Raw genomic sequence first — 21,295 nt, forward strand, 5'->3', positions numbered from 1 at the left:
AAGAGTACCATACCTGGAGTAGCCACCATCTCAAACAGCCCAGTGAAAACACATCGTCCTCAGCCCCCTTACACTAACTGCTGCATATCTGCTCTGTCTTGAAGACAAATCCAGCTGCTGAAGCAGAAAGCCTGTCACCCTCAACTCCTGTCACTGTTCCTCCTCTATCACGCTCACATGCACTCACACTCACACACACTCACAAGCACTCTCACATACTCAAACATACTCACACACACATGCACTTACGTCACACAAGCACTCTTACACACATGCACTCACACACTTACACATATAAGAAGTCTCACACACACGCACTCACACAAGCACTCGTACTCCATCAGACCAGCCTTACTTGTAACTGAACCTTTTTCTTCTGGCAAGTCTGAATCAGCTGGTCTCTTAACTGATCTTGCTACATTCATTTTTTCCAAGGCATTTTTTTTTAATTATTACATTTTGCTTACTCCCGTGTGGTAGATGGGAAGGGGTTGTGAGAGTGCCACAGTGCAACAGTGGAAGTCAAGTGTCAGGAGCTGACTCTCTCCTGCCATCGTGAGGGACTTAGGGATCACACTCAGGTCTTCAGGGGTGGTGGCGTGCATTTACCTCTAAGCCCTCTCATTTGGCACTCAGTTTCTTTCTCTCCTTCTCCACACACGTTCTACCCTCCACTGGCTCCAGAATTACTCTTCTACAGTTTCCCAGCCTTTTAACTAAGGTCAAGTACAGAACATACCCTTCTACCGTGGAAACCTGACTGGTTGCTGCACTTCCTGAAGGTCAAACTCTGCTCCTGCAGGCACCCGCGCACCCGTATACACCCACAATGGGATGACTATACCCTGCATGTCATCTCTTCCTTCATTCAACAAATGTTTACGGAATACCAACTGTGTGCCAATTGCTAGATCAGGTAGTGGCACAACAGAAAATAAAATGCGAGTATTCCTGCTCTCCTCTCCTGAAAGGCAGAAATGGAGCCACGAACACACACAACTGCTAAGAGCTGCAACTGCAGCAGATATAAACTGAGCATCCTATCCAAACTCTGAACTTCAAAACTGAACATCACATGAAACACAAGTGAAGACTCCACACCTGACCCATGTGACAGATCTGACAAAATATTAAAAATATCGTGCAGAATCTCCTTCAGTCTGCAGGTATGATGCATGGGAAAAAACAAATCTTGTGCTTAAACATGAGCTCAAGTTCCAAGTCTTACATGTACAGAAACATTCTGAAATCCAGGGGAATAAGAGGTAAATCAGAGACTCTAGTCAGCACTTCAGATAAGGGATACATACTCACTGTAGTTCAAAGATGAACTAGGTAAACTATTCTGAAATGAGATGGCTGCCACAGAGTGTCACCTTGTCATACTCTAAAGTCACTGATTTATACACATTAAAAGTGGCATATAAATGATATTCCCTCTCACCTACAAAAGAAAAACCACCCACACAAGTAAGATGGCTCAGCAGGTTTCTATCGATGTGATACAATGCCATAACTAAAATCCACTTAGGGAGGAAATGGTTTCTTTAGCTTACAGTTTAGAGTCCATCACGAAGGGAAGCCAAGGTAGGCACTCAAGGTAGGAACCTGTAAGCAGGAACTGAAGCAGAGTATCACGGAAGGCTACTTATTGGCTTGGTTTCCACGGCCTGCTCAGCCTGCGTTCTTTCTTATAAAACTCAGGATCACCTGCCCAGGGCTGGCACCACCCATAGTGGGCTGGGCCCTCACACATCAAACACTATCGAGAAAATGCACTACTGACTTGCCTACAGGCCAGACTAATGAAGGCATTTTTAAATTGAGGTTCCCTTTCCCCAAATGTTCCTAGTTTGTGTCTAGCTGGTAAAAAACCAACCAGCACAGCAGCTAAAATCAGTCACTGTGTAAGCCTGAGGACCTGCAGGTGATGCCCAGAGCCCAGAGTGGAAGAACGGAATGACTCTGGAAAGCTGGCCTCTGACTGCTTCATGTACACTGTGGCATTTACATACCCAGAGTCTCATATTTTCATAGACTCTCTCTTTCTCCCTCTCTCTCCCTTCTTCCCTCTCTCTCTCTCTTTCTCTCTCTTTCTCTCTCTTTCTCTCTCTCTCTCTCTCTCTCTCTCTCTCTCTCTCTCTCTCTCTCTCTCTCTCTCTCACACACACACACACACACACACACACAGTTTAAAAAAGCAAACCACCACAGCACCATAGCAGGCTATATGTATGCTTCTGAGCATTTACTAAGTGCCAGGTACCTTTTATATAAGTTAGGAGATCCTACCAATCCTACAGTTAACGTTATCTTTAACTTAGCAAATGAAGGATCCAGGCATCGTGACACACACCTGTGACCCCAGCACTTGCGCAGTAGAGGAGGGAGAATCTCTGTGAGTTTGAGATTTACCCAAGACCCCCCACATGCTTTCCTAACGTAGTAAAGTCAGTTTAGCAATGCCTGAAGTTTAGAACTACTTAAGATACATTAAGGAGATCATGTTTCATTTCTTATAACAAAAAACTCCTTCTCCCTTCACTGATCCTGAAGACACTATTACATCAGTTATATCACCCACCCCACCTCTTCACCCATCATGAACACCATCACTTTCCTAACCCAGTCTCTTCCAGTACTCCCTCACTCACTTTGCTCAGCTCACAGGCCTCCCTACGTGTCCAGCAATACTGGGCACACTCCCACCACGGGGCCTTTGCATGTGCTTGAACTATGATGGTGACAATCATGGCGTATGCTATCAATCGTGGCTATGCCAAATCTTCAGTTAACACTTCCTGTAAACATACCAAAATGCCAATAGCACCCTGCACTGAAGTGTACATTCATATTTTAGATTTCATTTATTAAGCTTAACAAAACTGCTCTCAGTTTTCAAGCCTTTCATTGTTCTTCATGATGTCACCTCACATTCTTATTTTATAAGATCTAGTAGCAGCAGCCTTTGCTTATCAATTAGTATGTACAACAGTCATAAAGCTATCTTTGCAGCAAAATAAAGCAAGACAATCAAGCCAAGAAAGTGTCACAATAGAACCTGATTATACCAGTTCTTGGGCCCTAGAAGCACAGTCTGTGAAATAACTATGGCAACAGCGCTTCAAGGCACCAAACCCCACCACACTTTGCTGAACAACCATTCTCCATCTGGGCAAACACACAAAGACGCATGCTGACACCCAGTTATGTAACGTTAACATAATAGCCCAGTGGTATTTTAAGCTTTTATCTTGTTTAAAGTTTTCAGTAACTACAAAGCGTGTATGCGGCCATACACTGAAGGATGCTAAAAAGGGAAGTAGACACAAACAATGCAAGGCAGAGAGGACTACCACTCCCCCCCAAGAACATTCGCCTCAGGAGTCTTTTAATGTTAGGCTCTATTTGACACGAGCATAAAAGAAAAAAAAAAAAACTTTTGCCAGATTCCATTTAGCAGCACCTCTGGCAACATGCTTTGACTATGGCAAACTCCCCAGTGACTGGCACAGGGACGAGGAGCAGAGGTGTCTGAGTCAGATCCTTTGTCGCTAGCCCTTGCCTCACCACTTATTAGCTTGGAGAACTGGCCCAAGTTTCTTTACCTCTTAAAGCTCACTTTCCACACACAGACATCAGCATAGAGCTGTCACACACTGCAGAGCGCGCGAGGACAAACACCACTTGCTGAGAGCTCACTCTCACTAAACTCAATTCTAGGAAGCCACAGAGCTGCCAAGCTCCTGGCCTGAAGAGGAGCCTGAAGAAGAGTTCTCCTCTTAACTTCTGCATGTTCAGAAAACGCCACTGGTCACTTCTAGACATGACATCTTTAGATGAGTGAAATGTGCTCTCATTTAGAAATAGTTGAGTAGTCCAGAAATGCGTTCTAAGTGGTCTTGTGTGTATAATTTTATTTGAAGGAAGAATTTAAAAACTCTTATGCAGTCTTGAGTGTTATTTACTTATAGTACAAAGTCACACTTATTGAGCAATCAACTACACAATGCCAGCATCACATCCCTGAGTTCTCCCCGTCTGCTCCATCACACAGGCTTTCTTGATACTAGGATGCCATGTAAGAGTTAGGATGCCTTGGTCTTTGATGTGGACAAAACGAATATCAGCTTCAGGAAAGTTTCTGCTATAAACCAACTACCAGCCCAACCACAAATACTTGGAATTTACCAAGTCCAACTCATTGGACATATGAGAAGCTAAGGTCACGGTCACAAGCTATTAAGTCAAGAGGTCACATCATTATTACCAAGTGGGGAGTTGGAATCCAAGTCTCTCACATTTACCATTCAGTGTTGTGTCACCTGTGTGACAGTTGATAGTTTATAAGGAAAAAGACCTTCTCTGTATCTTAAAATATTTCTACATAGTTAGGAAGAAAAATTTCTTTGAAAACTTGAAATGTTTATTTAATAAAAGCTAAATATAACCACAACTGACCGTAACCCATACCTTACAGTAAGCATGCCCAAAGGGCTCCAAGAACACATTCAGTGGAACCAGGTAGCCACATGAGACAGGCCGGCAGAGACTAAGGAGCCTCGGGGTTAACATCACCACCAAAGCATCCTCCTCACACCGAACACACTTCAAAGCTGCATCACTTCCTGCTGGCTTCCTTTGGAAGGGAACAAGAGCCTCAGGCCCATGCCCTTCGTATGTCCCATCCCTCTAAAGAGCTCTACCAGCTCCCAAATGTCACTTTCAACACACATCGGCTCCATGATGGAGATCAGGCTTTTCGTTTTTAAATTTTTATTTGTCTAGGTATGGCCTCAATATTATCAGGCCCAATTGGGTCTTATGGCATTCTTTAAATATACCCTTTCCCTTAGGCAAACATTAAAAAAAGCATTTTGCTGTTTTAAATTTATATACGTGTGTTTACCTCCATGTATGTCTATGTATCATCATATTCATGCCTGGTAACCACAGAGGTCAGAAAAAGGTGGTGTATACTCTGGAACCGGAGTTACAGTTAGGAGCTTCTACTTGGGTTCATTCTGTATTGGCTAACTACTTCTGAGCAAGGGACCTGCCCTGAAGTGTCACTGATATATGCAATGGGTATCAACTGTAGGTGGCTTGTTGGTTAGGGGTAAAACCCTGTGTGTCCACTTGCCCCTCTCAGTGCTGGAACCCTGTGGATCTGTATTTATGTTGGTCTTAGTGTCTCAGTTTATATGTACATCAGTCCTGTAGTTTCTGGAAGACACCTTTTCCTTGGTGTTATCTATCCCCTATGGCTCTTAGAATCCTTCTGTCTCCTCTTCCACACAAATCCCTGAGCCCTGAGGGAAGGGTCTGACAAAACATCCCACTTAGGACTGGGTGCTCCAGTGTTGCTCTTTCTGCACACTCTCCAGTCTGTCTCTGTGGTCTCATCTACTGCAAATACCGCATCTCTGATGTGGGCTGAGAGAGGCACTGATTTATGGACAGAGCAGTATGCCACTTGGAGTCATTTTCTTGCTATGTTCCTTTAACAGAATAGGACTGTGAGCTATCTAGTCTTAGGTTCTTAGCCACTGTAGCAGTGTTAGGTATGGGTTTCATCTCGTGGAGTGGGCCTTAAAGCCCATCCAAACGTGGGTGGTTACTCTCCTAGCATCTGTGCCACTGTTATACCGGTCTATCTTGCAAGAAGCTCGCTAGGGATTGTAGCTAGGTACAGCAGCATGTGGAGTACTTTCCAGTACTTTGAATGCTAGTCAGAAGGGGCAAAGTTTCTAGTCAGGTACCAGCTCAACGTCTCTATGTTCTATGACATGTGCTGTCTTCAGCAACAGGGCCTTACCATCAAGCAGTAGAGAGTAAGCAACAGCCTTGGAAATCGCTTGTGAGGTTTGGGGGCTTCCATGGAACCCCTTTGGCCAACAAGTAAACAAGATCTAACCAGTCGTGGAACTGGAGGCTTTACTTGGTGGCATAAGATATCTAGCTGGGGCACTGTCTCCCCTATTGTTTGGTGACTCCATTTAGAGTCCTTTCATATATGTCTATATTTTAGGAGGAATTTAAGAGTAGGTTCTCATATGGTTTTTGAAATGGCCTTTAGTGTTAGTGGTCCCTCTCCATATTCCCTTCTTACTTTCTTCTGCCTTCCCCTCTTTCTAACCCTACTCTTCTAGTTTCCCCTTTGTCTTCCCATGACACGATATTCTAGTCCCCCTTCCCCCTTTCCTCCTTTCCTAGGTACCTAACCTCTGTGGATTGTAGCGCATACTGAGAGCTTAAAAACTAATATCCAGATATGAGAAAACATGTAATGTTTGTCTTTTGTGTCTGGGTTACTTTATTTGGGATTTTTTTTCAAGTTCCATCCATTTACCTGCGAATTTCAGAATATAATTTTTCTTAACAGCTAAATAATAGTGCATTGTGTAAATGTTCATTAAGCAGTCATTAGCTGATAGACATCTGAGCTGTTTCCAGTTTGGGCTATTATGAGCTGAGCAGCAATGAATGTGACTGAGTGAGGCTCTCTGCAGTAGGATGTAGAGTCCTCTGAGGATATAGGAAAAACATTTCAAAAGGGTCATCCACAGACAGAAAAGTAATGATCAACGACTGGAACATAATATAATCCTGTTTATAAGGGTAATTTTCAAAACCCATCTTTAAAAGTAGGAAGTTGCTGGTGTGGTGGTGCACATCTTCAATCCCAGCGTTCAGAAGCAAGTTAATCCCTGAGTTTGTGGCTACCCTTGTCTACAAAGTAAGTTCTAGGCCAGCCAAGGTGACATGGTGAGGTTTTGTCTCAAAGCAAAAACCACAAAAAAAAAAAAAAGTAGAAAGTCACAGAACTTTTTTTGTTTTATTTTCTGACACAAGTTCTCTTGCTGTAGCTCTGGCTGTCCTAGAACTCACTCTGTAGGCTAGTTTTGCCTTGAACTCACAGAGGTTCTCTACTTCCACCTTCCAAGTGCAGGGATTAAAGGCCCAAAGTCTTGGGACTTTAAGTAACAAGCAGGCAGATGTCTTTTACAAAGACTTTGTCAGATGGGAACTTGGCCACTCTTCATTGATTTTCAGGAGCTGAGATCTGGTGCAGTACACAACCATCTTACCAGTTAAAAGTCACCACAGACCAACACTACATACCACTAAGTCTCAAATATACCTGGTAGCCTATCTACCTACATGGGACAATGAACACTTGAAGGGTACCAATCCACCTGAAGAATGCTGTAAATGTATACTTTCAAAGTATTCACACAAAGTTTAGTTTTAAAAAATAGTCACTCGAGAGGCAGAGATAGGCAGGTCTCTGAGTTAGAGGCTAGCCTAATCTATAAAGGATAGCAGAGGCTACACAAAAAAGCCGTATCTTGAAAAACAACAACAAAACAGTCCACCATCACATTGATGACTTAAGGGATCACTTTTTATAATTATAGTTCAGGTGACCTCACAGTGAGGAAATGGCCCAGTGGGTGAAGGCACTGCTATCAAACCTGACAACCTGAGTTTGATCCCAGAGACCCACCCGGTGGAAGGGGAGAGCCTTCCTCTATAAGTTATCTTCTGATCTGCATACTTAATGGTGGGTACTGTGCACATACAACAAATACATGTAATTTAAAAAGTATAATTCAGATAAGCACAGCTAACAAAAAGGTATGTAGAGAACTACTTGGCTTTGTTTACTTTTATAGTACCTAAGGTATTTTATATTGCATTTGATCCTAATGTTATTAAATTCTGACAGTCCTACTGCTTTGAACAACCACAGCATAAGAACCAGTCTTCCTTTGATGATTCACTGTGATGATCAACACCAAATATACAATAAAGCCAGAAAAATCACATTTACACTTTGGATACATGGTATAAGATATTATGAAGAAGGAAAGATGTGTTGTTAAAAGTTGTATTAAATTTACAAGTACCTCCAACCTGTGTTAACAGAGGAAGGACTCAACCATACAAGTAGTATCTTTAGAGATAAAGAAGAAAATACAAAAATAAAACACAAAAAGGGATTAAGAAAAACACCATCGGTTTCTCAAAGTATCTTTAAAAAAAAAGCAGTGTTAAACTAATATAAGATCAGCTTTAAAAAGCACTATTTGAGTTTTTAAAGTAAACATCCCATTTTCAGACTAAACATTTTAAAAACAAAATTTGTTATCCTTCAACGGCATGGATAGAAGTAAAAATGTCTGCGCTAACACATGGAAAAGTAATACAAGTTTCCTAACAGAGCATTTATAATTAAACACTACACAATGAGGGATAAAACCTGCCAAACATTTGATAATCTTCAATATTACTGTAGTGTGACTGCATTATCACCGCAACTACCAGGACTTAACTGCAACGTTCCAAAACACCACAATACCTTTTCAACATGGAGCCAGTAAGAAAAGGGAAGAAATAAAGTGTATCTTGTAAAGATTAGAATCTCAAACTGAAACCCCAAAGCTATATTTAAAATGTGGTATGGCATTCTGCTCAACAATTCTGAAAAGCGTCCTGACTGATCTTCATGATGGTACTTCAAATACTGATATGTTCTTATCCCTATTTTAGAGGGAATTCAGTCTCAACTCTGTCAAGGACACAATATGAAGAGGTACCAGAACAATTATTTGACCCCAGCTCTTCTGACGCCCACTTAGTGCTCTTTCCATTACAAGGCAATCGTTTAAAAACATGCTTAGCATTCAACAAGCCTAACACCAAAGGATTTAAGGATCAAGTAGGTTAAATCTTAAAACTCCACCAACACCAGGGGTTGGAATCAGTTCAAAAGGAGGGAGAAGAGATTATCAAGAAACAGGAAATTATTTGAAGGGGTGGTGGTTTGTAAACTAATGAGCTTGGGTGCAGCATAGCAGAACGACAGTATTCAAGTAAAAATGCAGAGACATATTTCCCCTCTGAAACGTGATCTTTCCACGTAGGCTTCAATTTTTTTTTTCTGTGGATCTGGGATATATAAACTCAGTGATAGAAACACTGGCCTAGTCCTGCAAAGCCCAGGTTTGACCCCCAGCACTTCTAAAACAAGCGAACAAAAAAAAAAAAATAGATTGTGTGTTATTTTATTAGTCTGAGATTTTTTTACTCAATAGACACTCTAAAAACAACACGCCCAACTGGGTACAATCTATGTCACGTTTTTTCCCATTAATTACGACGTATACACTTCACAAAAAGCCTATTTAAAAAAGGAGAGAATTCAGCATCCACTGCTGCTTGTACCGCACGCAGGTAAAGGAAAAGGCAAAGAAGGTGGCAACCCCCAAAACGAAGGTCTTCCTGGCCAAAAGCATCCTTAAGAGCAGGACAAAGGCTCGAGTGACACACAACCGGCTCAACCTTAAGGACATAGGGACATCACGCCAGGTGGAGCAAATGTACCCACGGAGAAGCCTCGGCAAGGGGATTCCTAAGATGGCTCTCTGAATCCACGCACGGCATGCGTTCCTCCCAGTGCAGGGGAAACACATATTCCGAGCGTGCGAACACCGCACCCGGGTGCCCTCGCCGAGGAAATCGAGGCACCGGTCGCTGGCCGGGAGGGGCCGTACACGCCGCAGCCCCGCGCAGCCCGCAGCCCTGCGGAGGCCGCTCGCCCTGTCGGCGACCCCGCCCACGCTCGCTCTCTCGCCCGCCCGCTGACAGCCGCCGCCCCCACCTGCCCCTGCGCTCGCTCGCCCTGCACGCCCGCCCGCCGCTTCCTCCCTGCCGGGCCCGCCTCGCGCGGGGGCCGGGGAACGAGGCGCCGCCGCCCGCACCCACCGGCATCATCGCGGCGCCGTCCGCCGCGCCCGCGCCGCCTGACAGGACGCCGCTCCGGCCGCCTCACAGGCCTCGCACCCGCTGCGGCGCCCTGCGGCCCGGCTGCGGCGAGGCGGCAGCTGCGGAGAGCCGCGCAGCCCTCGCTCGTCCTGTCGCGCCGCCCCGCGTGCCGCGTCGCCGTCCCTCAGCCGCCGCCACCGCCTCTGCCGAAGCCGGCCGCCTTCCGCCACCCACTCGGCTCACCCCGCAGGCTGCGGAGGCCCCGCCCCACGCGTCGCTCCCCCACCCGCCTACGCCACCTATGATTGGTCCGGTGGGGGTAGGCGGGATAAGAGGGCGGGGCTTCTCCGCCGCGGCCAGGTGAGAGCGCGCTCGTGCGCGTCTGCGCTCTCGGCGGCGGGGGAGGGGCGCGCTGCGGACGCCGACCCCGCCCCTCCTCCTGCATACCAGCAAAGGGGGCGTTGGGGCGCCCAGGGACCTCCGAACCTTGTGTCTGCGAGACTTCGGCTCAGGGTCACCTCGGACGAATAGGAAGCAAAGGACAGAGAGGAAAGGGCGGCTGGGTCCGGCCCACAGTCGCGACCGGTGGAGACTCGAACCTCTCAGGTCCGAGAGGCCAGTGGCGAGCTGGCCACAGACCAACTCTGACCGTAACATATACCCTAGGTGTCCAGCGCTATGCGAGGCTACAGGCCGGATCCTATCAGGCGGGCACAGGGTGTCCCCGATGTGTCTGCATCAGCCGATTGCATACCGCTCAGTGTCCCGGGCCCCAGAGACCTGGGACTCTGCCCCCGCTTCCACCGCGGGCTGAGCCATTGAAGCCTTCCTGGACAGGACATACAGGCTCTCAGCCTCAGCCCTTCACACGATCCATCCCAAGACCGAAGGACCCATCCCCACCTGTGTCAGTATCCTTGGAGATCCAGCTGGAACGTCCCAGGGCAGAGTCCAATCTGTACCTTCAGGGTCCAGGTCTGTCCTTAGAATGCTGTCTCCTGTGTCATTTTTCCCTCCAACTAGGGAGCCTGAGTGACAGAGGGTAGAGCAGGCCCCAGAGCAGACCCTCAGCAGAGGCTGCCGGGTGGGCAGGCACCCTTTCTGAGTACTCCACATTGTGCCATTTGCCTGAACTCTGACAGATGAGACACAACGGCTGATGAGCTGCACCGGGCTTAAACTTCCATGAGATTCCAGAAACATGAAGACAGCTGGATGACCCCAAACACAGAAAGGGTAGATCACCTTGGGAAGTACCCAACCCCTGGAGAGGGCAGCAGATGTTGATCAGGGGCAGTTTATAGCCTGTCTGGTTCTCTGAGTGGCGGGAGGCTGCTGCTAAGTCGGGGCAGAGAGAGGGAGGAGGCCAGAGTTACACCAGCCCCCTTATGGGCAGCCACACCTGAGCTTAAGAGGCCATGGGGGTTAGTGATTGAGAGCGTGGACTTTCCAGTTGAACAGACTTGGTTCCACACCACTGCTGACACACCCTCGCTGTGTGATCTTCAGCGAGCTCATATCTGTCATAGGATGTGGTAGGATAATAGTACCTCTCTCTCAGGTGTGATGTATGAATACTTCGAGCAGTTTGTGACACGTGCCAGCTGCCCTGTGAATTCTGTAGTTACGTTATCGTTAGCAAGCAGGTTTGGTGTAAAAATGTCCCTAGGGTTTTAAGACTGAATACATGTGGACCATGAATGGTCAGTGACACACCCTTTCTGGGAACAGGATTGAGTGGTTTCAATCAGATGTCAAGAGACCTGGGTCCCAGTTCCAGCTCTGCTTCATTTCCTGCGAGGTCTCAGGCAGCTCATAATGTTTCTCTGAGCCTTGCATTTCCCATCTGAAGCAGAAGCAGGCTTAGATTCCATCGTCTCTGGGGCCTTCCAGTCCTGATGCACTAATGTCCCTGAGCTGTAAAGGGATAGATGCTTGTGCCCAACAAAAGACAAGCCCAGAAAAATGTCACCCACTCTCCTGAGAGGACCTTCACTACAAGATCTTACCGGAGGCGGGGGGAGGAGAAGAAGAGGTTTTAGGGGAACTGGAGAGATGACTCAGTGCCAAGAGCACTGACTGCTCTTCCACAGATTTGATCCCCAGAACCCACATGGCTGCTCACAATTCTGTGTAACTCCAGTTCCAGGGAATTACATCCTCTCTTGTCCTCTTCAAACGGGCACACACACGTGGCACACAGACATATACATAGAAACAAATACAATTTTTTTTATGTATGTATATGGTCTGTGTCTATTGATGCAAACATGCATTTATTTCATCTATAAAGTCTGTGTGTATTGATGCATACATGCATTTATTTCATCTCTAAGGTCTATGTGTATTGATGCACACATGCATCTGGAGGCTTTAGCTGCCTGGAGCTGAAGTGACAGGCGGCACTTGAGCGGCCTAACCTGAGTGCTGGGAACCTTCTCAGTTCTCTAGAAAAGCAGCAATTACCCTTAACCACTGAGCCATCTCTCAAGCCTCTTACTCTTAACCTGCAGAACTTATGGGTACAGAATGGCAGCTGCCTGGCTCTTCAGTGATGCCCCATGTGTCTTCCAGAATTGCCTCTAGGTAGTACTTACCAGGCCAGGCTGGCCAGCAGGTTCTTTCCATCCCAAAGGTCACATCATATTCAGGCCCCATCTTCTTGTGCCTCAAAAAAGACATTTATAATTGCCTCCCCACCCCATCCCTGACTTTAGCATCCACCAAGCTGCAACCATTTCCCACAACTCCTGAACACAGACACAGATTCACCATAATCCCTTTAGCATCTCCCATCGTCTACACCAGGGTTCACCAGAATCACATTAGTGGTGGAATGCAGGCATTAGGGTTTATAAGATGCCCAGATTGTGTGAGAGGTCTAGAAGAGAGTTGGTGCCAGAGAGAAGTGAGGCACGGCTGAGCTGTGACTGGTAAATCTTCAGTAGTCTTACGTCGGGATGAGGAGTCTGTGGGGCGTGTGTACTCTCCTCTGTTATGTGCCTTTCTAGTATTGTATACTAAAAATGGTTAAGTATCCTTCAAAGCAAATTAAAATGCCCTTGAAGAAAATTAGCATATACTCATATTTGCATAATGAAATTCAGGCAAGGTTCCACAGAATACAGGAATGCCTGCAAGTGGGAATAGAAACCCGGAACACCAGGGACAGATATAAGTCGGACTTGGCACAATTAGGTGACTTTTGTTTTATAATAAGTCTTATCTTCAGAACAGTCTTAGAGCTAAATATTTACAACGCCTTTGCAGCCGCCCTCACGCGTACAGGGCTTGTGTTCCAATAAGCAGACTGACATGGAACATGTTGTGCGTGGAAGGTGTAGTGAGCGTACCTGCAAGCTATCACCTCAGCAGTAATCCATAGAACCCCAGAGTACCATTTCCTGGTGAGCGATCGATCACACAGTTGACTGGGAGTTACGACTCTCCTGCCATCCAGAGTCACCACAGCGTATTGAACCCCACACTAATTGCCCACACAAAGATCAAAGTCCAAAATGCGAAATATGGTTTCGACCGAACTCTCATCTCCCTTGCACCACCTTAAAGGAAAAGAGCCTTCAGTGAAACCATGTGTAGGGTGTGGCCCTCTGTAGACTTTTCCTGCCGGGTTTCCTCTAATTATCATTATTCTTCTGAGGGTGTGTATGTGTTTGTGTGTGCGCATGTGGTATGTGTGCCGGTGAAGTCCCATGGGTGATGCTGGTACCAGCCTTAGTTGCTCTCCCCACCTTATTGTTTCTGATTATTTTTAAGCTTTATTTTATGTGCATGGGCGGTTTTGCTCCATGTATGTCTGTGCACCACATGTGTGTCTGTGCCCGTGGGGACCAGAAGAGGGCACGAGATCCTCAGAACTGGAGTTACACATGTTACACATGGTTGTGAGCCATCTGGTGGGTGCTTCGACTTGAACCCAGGTCCTCTGGAAGAGCTCTTCACTGCTGAGCAGTCTCTCTAGTCTTCCATCTTGTTTTCTGAGACAAGGGCTCTCACCGGATCAGGAGCTCTGGATTACTTCTAGTAGAGTAGCCATCAAGGACCTGCCTGTCTCTGTCTCCCCAGCACTGTGGCTGCAGGTCTATGAATCTGTGCCAGTTTGGTTTGTTTGAGTTTCGGTTTTGGTTTTGGTTTTTCAAGACAGAGTCTCTCTGTGTAGCCCTGTCTGACCTGGAACTCACTCTGTAGACTACAGTGGCCTTGAACTCAGAGATCTTCCTGCCTCTGTCTCCTGAGTTCTGGGATTAAAAGTGTGTGCCACAATAGCCAGGCTCTGTGTCAGTTTTTTTTTACATGGGTCTCCTAGTTTGCATTCTGCTACTGCCAGAAAGAGTTTATTTCTTGAGTCCACCATGAGAGGAAGTCAAGGCAGGAACCTGGAGGCAGGAATGAAAGCAAAGAGCATGGAGGAGTGCGGCATATTGACTTACTCCATGACTTGCTCAGCCTTCTTGTACAACCCAGGGTCACCTGCCCAGGGTAGGGACCACGCACAGTGGGGTGGGGCCTCCCACATCAATTATTAATCAGGAAAATGTCCACAGGCCAATCTGATGGTGGCTTTTTCTCAACTGAGGTTTGTTCTTCCCAAATGACTGAGCTTTTGTCAAGTTAACAAAAGAAGGTTCCTCTTTGACATGTAGGGGATGTTTTTCTCATGATCAGACTGAATTAGGGACTGACTTCAAAAGAAGATCGTAGAAGCGGCTGCTACTCTCACCACGTGATAGCAGGACATAGGCTGTCACCAAATTTACCCTTGACTGTGTTCATTTTCATCACTTGGTTGCTATGATATTTTGCTTAATTTTTTTTTTAGTCAAACTATATAGTAAGATTTTTTTTTTTTTAATTTAAGACACGTATAGGTTACTGTGGTTACCACGGGAAAGTATCACTTATGGAGTTGAGTGGCTTAGACAACAGAAATAGGCAGAAATGGTTTTAGAGGCTAGAAGTCCAAAGTCAAATTTAAAAAATGAAATCCAAGACAGGATGGGCTCTCTAAGGCCTACCTTGTGGTCTTGCCGAGGGCTGACACTTGCTGCCTCTTCTAGAGTCTTCTGTGTGCTCCCACACATGTTGCCTCCCTCCTTTTAGAGGATGCTAGTCAGAGTTGGACTGGGGCCCAGCCACAGAACCTCATTTCGCCTTAATCTCCTCCGTCTTGCAGCCACAGACACATTCTGAGGTGTGTTAAGGTGAGGACTTTCGTATCGGACTTGTGGGTAGGCACAATGGAATCCTTAAGACCTTTCTAAGCACAGCTTCAATTTACCTCTTCATGTTCCTCTCCTGTGCCCCGACAGCCCACGCATGGCTACCCCAAGCCCTCTCCCTTCCCTTTGCCAAGGAGACAAACCCATGATCACCTGTTTCCCCGTGTGACATAGCACATAGCTGTGTCTCCACTCTGTTCACTTTTCAGACCTTCCTTCCCTCACACTTCCCCCAGATACTAGGAGGGATCTTACTTTCTTTCCCAGACTGCTGGCCTCAGAGTCACCTTATGATGACCTGCCCCGTTAGACATACCAATGTCCCCTCTCTCCCAGGTGTCAGGAAGCCAGTTCAGTCAACATGAGACGTGCGTGCCCTATGTGCCAGGCCCTAGTGACCTCACTTCAAACAGGATGGAAGAGGTCCCTGTCCTCACAGAGTTCATATTCCTGTCAGGGGAGAAGATGTTAAATGTTGGCAAACGTGCTTTAAAGTTATAAAACCAGATAATGTGACAGAGATGGCTGCTTTGCCCGTAGACGGTAGCATCTGAGTAGGTAGCTGAATTCTGAGGACATAGCCTTGTGAAGTTCCCGATGACATTCCACAGGTGTAGAGAGACCTTGATTATATTTTTCAATGTCCAGGGACAGTTAAGAAGGCTAGCTGGCCTGCTTTAGGGGAGAGTAGAAACGAGGGGTGGGGTCTTGTCTAGGATGTGGTTTGAATGGTGGGACTTGGGGAGGGCGGAAGAAAGGCACAGGATGGCCCTAAGCTTCTGCTCAATGCTGGGGACTGGTGTGGGGAGAGCAGATGTAGTGGAGGGAGGCTCTGCGATGACGCCAGCTTTGATATTTTCCAGCGTTACAGTTCAGGCCTCTCCTTCTTCGTCCAGCATGAGTCTGCACCAAATCTGCAGTCCTACCCTCACTTCATCAGGAGCTAGCCTGGGCATGGTCCCACCACAGCCACTCCACTCTCTCTACCCAGGCTTCCTAGCCTGGGCATGCCCCCCCCCCCACGGCCGTTTCATGAGGGCTTCCTCCCCTTTCCCCTCAGCACTCACCTCTGACTTCCAGTTTAACCTCCCTGTACCAGAAGTGGGCTCCTAAACAGGAAACCAAACACAGCACTGTAAGTTGTAAAGCCTGAGCAGCTGCCACAGTCCTGAGATGGATGGGGAGGGGCTAGGAGAACAAAGCTCTTCAAACCCTGGAGATCCTGTCTCCCCCACCACAGTAGCCAGTAAGGCTACCTCGTCAGCACCAAGCCATTCTACTCTGAATCAGTGTGTGTGTGTGTGTGTGTGTGTGTGTGTGTGTGTGTGTGTGTGTGTGTGTGTGTGTGTGTGTGGTAGGGGTGGCAGAGGGACAAAGGGAACAGGAACTTTCTGCCACCATGGCTTCCAGGGAATTTTCACAGTAGCTGGCTGTGAATCAAACTTCTTCCACCTCTCCTATGAGCATTGAGTTTGTATGAAGCCAGGCAGTGGTGGCGCACGCCTTTAATCCCAGCACTTGGGAGGCAGAGGCAGGCGGATTTCTGAGTTCGAGGCTAGCCTGGTCTACAAAGTGAGTTCCAGGACAGCCAGGGCTATACAGAGAAACCCTGTCTCGAAAAATCCAAAAACCAAACCAAAACAACAAAAAAAGAGTTTGTATGAAAGAAGTCAGTAAAGTTGGCATTTTTAAGTCTGGCCAAGAACCCACGGAGGGGAGTTCACAGGCCCTGGGAGTAAATCGGTTGCTATTACTCCACTAAACAGGCTGTCCTGGTTGGGTTTTGTTTGTGTATTTGTTTGTTTGTTGCTTTCTAACTTGACATAAGATAGACGCATCTGGGAAAAAGGAACCGGAGCTGGTTCCTCTTGATTGAGAAAATGCCTTCCTCAGATTTCCTATAGGGAAGTCTATAGTGCATTCATTCCCTTGGTGAATGATTGATGACAGTGGGTGGTGTCAGCCCTGGGGAAGTGGTCCTGATTTGTATAATAAATAATAAATAAATAAATAAATAAATAAATAAGCCAATAAGAAGCAAATCAGTAAGAGCCAGCCAATAACCAGGTTTCCTCACAGTTTCTTCAGTTCCCTCCTCCAGGCTCCTGCCCTGCCCTGGCTTCCTTCAGGGAAGGGCTACGATGGAACTGGAAGCTGAAATAAACCCTTTCCTTCCAGTGTTGCTTTAGGTCCTGGTGTTTTAGCACAGCAACAGAAATCCTAATTAAGATGGTCAAAGTATCAAGTTGGCCTCTGAATTGTATCCTATCTCCACCCGACCCCCAGAGAACTCATCAGAGAAGTGTCTTTGTGCAATAGAGAGGCTAATGAAGAAGCACACCTCTGATTCAAGCTCAGAGAACAAGTGTCAGGCACAAATGGGGCATGGGTATCACATGCACACACATGTGTACATGCATGCACACGCACACATGCGTGCGCACATGTACATGTGCACATGCATATACACACACTCACATGAATGTACACACACACACACACACACACACACATACATACACACATACACACACAGGGCTCAGTGACCATCTTAGAAGAGCCAGAGGTTGGGACCAGACAGAAGCAGTGTCCACACAGAACCCCTGCTCTCATGAATCCACAGCAGCAATGGTTGCCTGCACAAGACCTATGCAAGATCACACCGGTCAACATTCTGAGGTGCTGTTGACAGTTGATGGCTTCTGCAAGAGACAATTTTCTTGATCCTTGTAGGATCAGACTCCACTGGATGGCCGCACCCGTGAGTATGGGCGACACACAAGGCTCTGCACTCTAGAGAGGTTTATGTGTCTGCAAGCAGGCCTGACACTGTCCCTCTGGGATGAGGGATGAAGTCTGAATGCCAAAACCCATGGCAAGTGTTAGGATTTGCAAGGCCTCAGGCAGATGGAGTGGGGACCAGTTATTCTCCAGAGCCAGGAAGACCCTGCCCCTCATCCAGGGCTGCAGAGCAGATGTCTACTTGGAACAGGGCTCAAGCAGGTCCCAGCAGCTCAGGGACCGGTTCAGTTCTTCAGCCGTTCGCTGCATATCCCATTCTCTCTCCCCATGCCCAGTGCACAGGCTGGGCATTCCAGGTGCCAACAGCACATACAGGTGTGTGTGTGTGTGTGTGTGTGTGTGTGTGTGTGTGTGTGTGTGTGTGTGGAGGGTGTCTTCTGTAAGCTAAGGGACTATTCTTATTTTCCCAGTTCTTAGCCTCTGTGCCCCCCCCTACCCCCTGCACCGTGGGAGGAGAGGGGCCAGAGCTAGGTCTGAATGATGCTTTTACTAGTTCACTCCTTGGTTTATTTCTGACTTCTTCTGTGCCCTGGTGCTAGATACCATCAGGGGCTATGCCTCCCGGGTGTGCCAGCCTCGCCTGTGCTGCCTCCTTTGCCACCTCTATTCCAGGTTTTTCCTAACATTTTTTTTCACTTCTGCCCTAAGCCTATACCAGGAACCTCTAGTTTCCGCTGCTATTCACGGTGCTCTCTCGTCAGTCAGGGTCCCCATGGGAAACAGATGGCTTCCTGAAAACTAGGGAAATTCCAGGAGTGTTATTTACCAAGGAGAGGCTTATAGAAAGGGTGGGAGTGGGCGCCAAGACAGGGGAGGGATCCTGGCTCTGTTTGGACAGATCACTTCCACTCCTAGAACTGGAGGGACAGAGAATGAAAGAGGGAGCCACTGAGAGAAGGCAGCCCCAAGAGGAGCAAGCAGACCTACAGACCTACTGGGGTGATCCGCTGGGTCCAGCCCGTTCTGACCTCCCACCGGGGCACCTCTGTGGCTACCAGTTCAGTTCTTGGATGCAGTCCAGGAGAGCAGAGCGAGGGACGGAGGCATCAGGACCTCTGCATGTTTTGTTCTTTGTGAGGTCCTGAGGCAGTCTTTTGGCTTCATATGAGCAATTGTGCGTAACAAGGCTACAAGGTTCCTTTGCTACAAGCAAACCACGATGTCATCCATGCCTGTCATAGGGCATTCTGTTACATTCTGTTACAAGGTAGCCTCTCGGGCAGAACCCAGTATGTGGCAGTCTTGCCTCAGTGCCCCACACCCCTCAAGCCACATTGCAGGATTCTCTCTAACAGCCCTAGTCCAGTGGTCTGGCCTTTCATTCTTTAGCATGCCTCTCCCCCTCTCCCTTCCCTCTGCCTGCCCCTTCAAGTACGCCTAACAGAAGCTGAGCTGTAGGGTTTTCTGTTATGTGACAAAATACCTCAGAAAAGCAAACTTAAAGCATCCAATTTTTATTTTATTTTATTTATTGGAACTTAATGTGAAACTCACTCTGTAGACCAAGCTGACCTTGAACTGGAGATCTACCTGCCTCTGCCTCTCTAGTGCCGGGATTAAAGACATACACCACTACTGCCAGCTCAGTCATTTATTTTGATGAACAATTTCAGAGTTTCAGTCCACAGTCGCTGGCAATACACATACACCGTTGTGGGAGGGCTTAGTGAAAGGGGGCGACACTGAGGAAGGAGCAGGCTGAGGTCCTGATGTGCCCTTCAGGAACACGCCCCTGTGACTGCCTCCCACTTTCCCCAGCAGCTGAGGACCAAGCCTTCACCACACAAGCGTTCGAGGGACTTTCCACATCCAAACGACAGCACCGTAGCCACCAAGCCCCACGTTCATAGCTCAAGTACATTTGGCATCAGTTCCTGCATGGACTGAATATTTGCAACCCCCCCCCCAAAAGTTAAGGGTTGAAATCCTACTCTGAATTCAAATTGTAGGGGAGGTGTTGGAAGGTGGGTAGGTTAGGTTGTCAACCTCAGGAGAGGCAGAAACACTGTTCTTAAAGGGAAAACTGCAGAGAAGCCAAGAAACCCTCGTGTAACGTGAGGATTCAGAGAAAATTTGTTGTCTACAAACTAGAAAGGAGGCCCTTGCCAGACTCATACTTCTCCAGCACCTTGATATTTAACTTCCCAGAATGAGGACTTGTGAGGCTAAATCTCTGCTGTGGTTAAGATAACCAGTTTATGGTACATGTTTTCTTGTTTGCATTTTATTTGAGATAGGGTCTCACTTTATAGCCCTGTTGGCCTGGAATTTGCTATGTAAACCAGACTGGACTTGATCATCCTCCTGCCTCTGCCTCCTGAGCACTGGGATTGTAGGCATGTGCCACCACATCTGGCTGACTTGTTTTGTTTTCAAGACAGGCTCTCATGTAATCCAGGCTAGATCTGATCTTCTAATTTCCCATCTCTGCCTTCCGAGTACTGGAGTACTAGAGATATGTGCCACCACACCTGGCTTGGTATATATTTTTTGGCAGCCTGAACTAGCATAAGCCCCTGGCCCACCTACAAATTCATAGTCCCCCAAATGTTGTGTAGAACAAGCAGTATGTCCTTGTCCTCAAAGCCTACCTCTTCCCATCTTCAGCATTCAGGAGCACCCAGAATGCTGGATGTCCGATCTATGAGTTTTCATCTAGAGAATTTGCATTTCCTGCTCTCAGGGGACTGAGACCCACCCTAGGTATCTCTGATCCATCCACATGACTGTACCCAAGGGCTGAGGGAGGCCAGGAGCCCAGAAGCGCTCTTTGCAAAAGTTGCCTGGAGTGTGGCGATAGTTTACTCTGCTTTTTCTTCACAACGCTAGAAACTTAACATCTCATTCAAACAGTTGCTACATGTGTTGCTCCTTGCTCTTTGCCCTGTTAGAATGCAAGTGGTGGGAGGGCAGTGATGCCTTTATCCTCAGTCCTTAGAGCTGTACCCAGAGGACAGAAGATGTTCAGTGAATGAATGAATGAATGAATGTGTGAATGACAGCTAGGAGATTTCCCAGCACCCACACCCAGGAACCTTGGGGTGAAGCTGGTAGGTAGAAACATGAAGAGGGATGAGGAGACTAAGAAGAAGGGACCTCTGATACTGGATGACGACCTTCTTGGGGGGCCTTTATGTTAATCCCAGCTCCCTAGCACCTGACTATATTGAAAGGAGCACCAGCACTGCCCCATAACTGCTGACAGCTGTCGCCAGTCCTCAGCCCACCCCTGCTTGGATCCTTACCAGTGTGCAGGTTCTGCTTACCTTTAACCTCCTGGATGGGGCACCCAGAGCCCAGCTCTCCTCAGCTCTCCATCGCTTCCCCAGCCTCCCGACACCTGCAATTCTCACTACTGTTCTCCATGTGTCAAGTGCCCACACATGAGAGGAGAGGTCTAGCGGGAAGGAAGCAGGCCAGATGCCGGCTTCCGTACGTTCTGTGGACCCTGCGTGACCACCTTGTCATAGAAGCCTTGGCTC

The 21,295-nt window shown here is 47.3% G+C and overlaps 1 protein-coding gene and 1 long non-coding RNA gene across 5 annotated transcripts in view; both read right to left on the minus strand.

Annotated features, from left to right (window-relative positions):
• Ppp1r13b (protein phosphatase 1, regulatory subunit 13B) overlaps positions 1-10,029 on the minus strand; it is a 79,663-nt gene extending 69,634 nt beyond the window's left edge. Inside the window, exon 1 of one of the 4 annotated variants that reach the window (XM_006515796.4) lies at positions 9,772-10,029. In XM_006515796.4, the coding sequence (XP_006515859.1) occupies positions 9,772-9,780 (9 nt within the window). In that variant the 5' untranslated portion in view covers positions 9,781-10,029. Of the gene's footprint in view, positions 1-9,394; positions 9,639-9,771 lie in introns of those variants that run through there. The other 3 variants (XM_006515797.4, XM_030246683.1, NM_011625.1) reach the window with 3 other exon arrangements.
• Positions 10,030-12,398: 2,369 nt separating this feature from the next.
• On the minus strand, positions 12,399-18,912 carry Gm51962. The gene is made up of 4 exons (XR_003950155.1): positions 18,745-18,912; positions 16,079-16,120; positions 15,328-15,461; positions 12,399-12,439 (listed from the first exon to the last, which is right to left on the minus strand). It is a non-coding gene; the product is annotated as a predicted gene, 51962 (long non-coding RNA).
• Between the last annotated feature and the right edge of the window lie 2,383 nt (positions 18,913-21,295).

Source organism: Mus musculus, chromosome 12 (assembly GCF_000001635.26).
Source record: "Mus musculus strain C57BL/6J chromosome 12, GRCm38.p6 C57BL/6J".
Classification (NCBI taxonomy): Eukaryota; Metazoa; Chordata; class Mammalia; order Rodentia; family Muridae; genus Mus; species Mus musculus.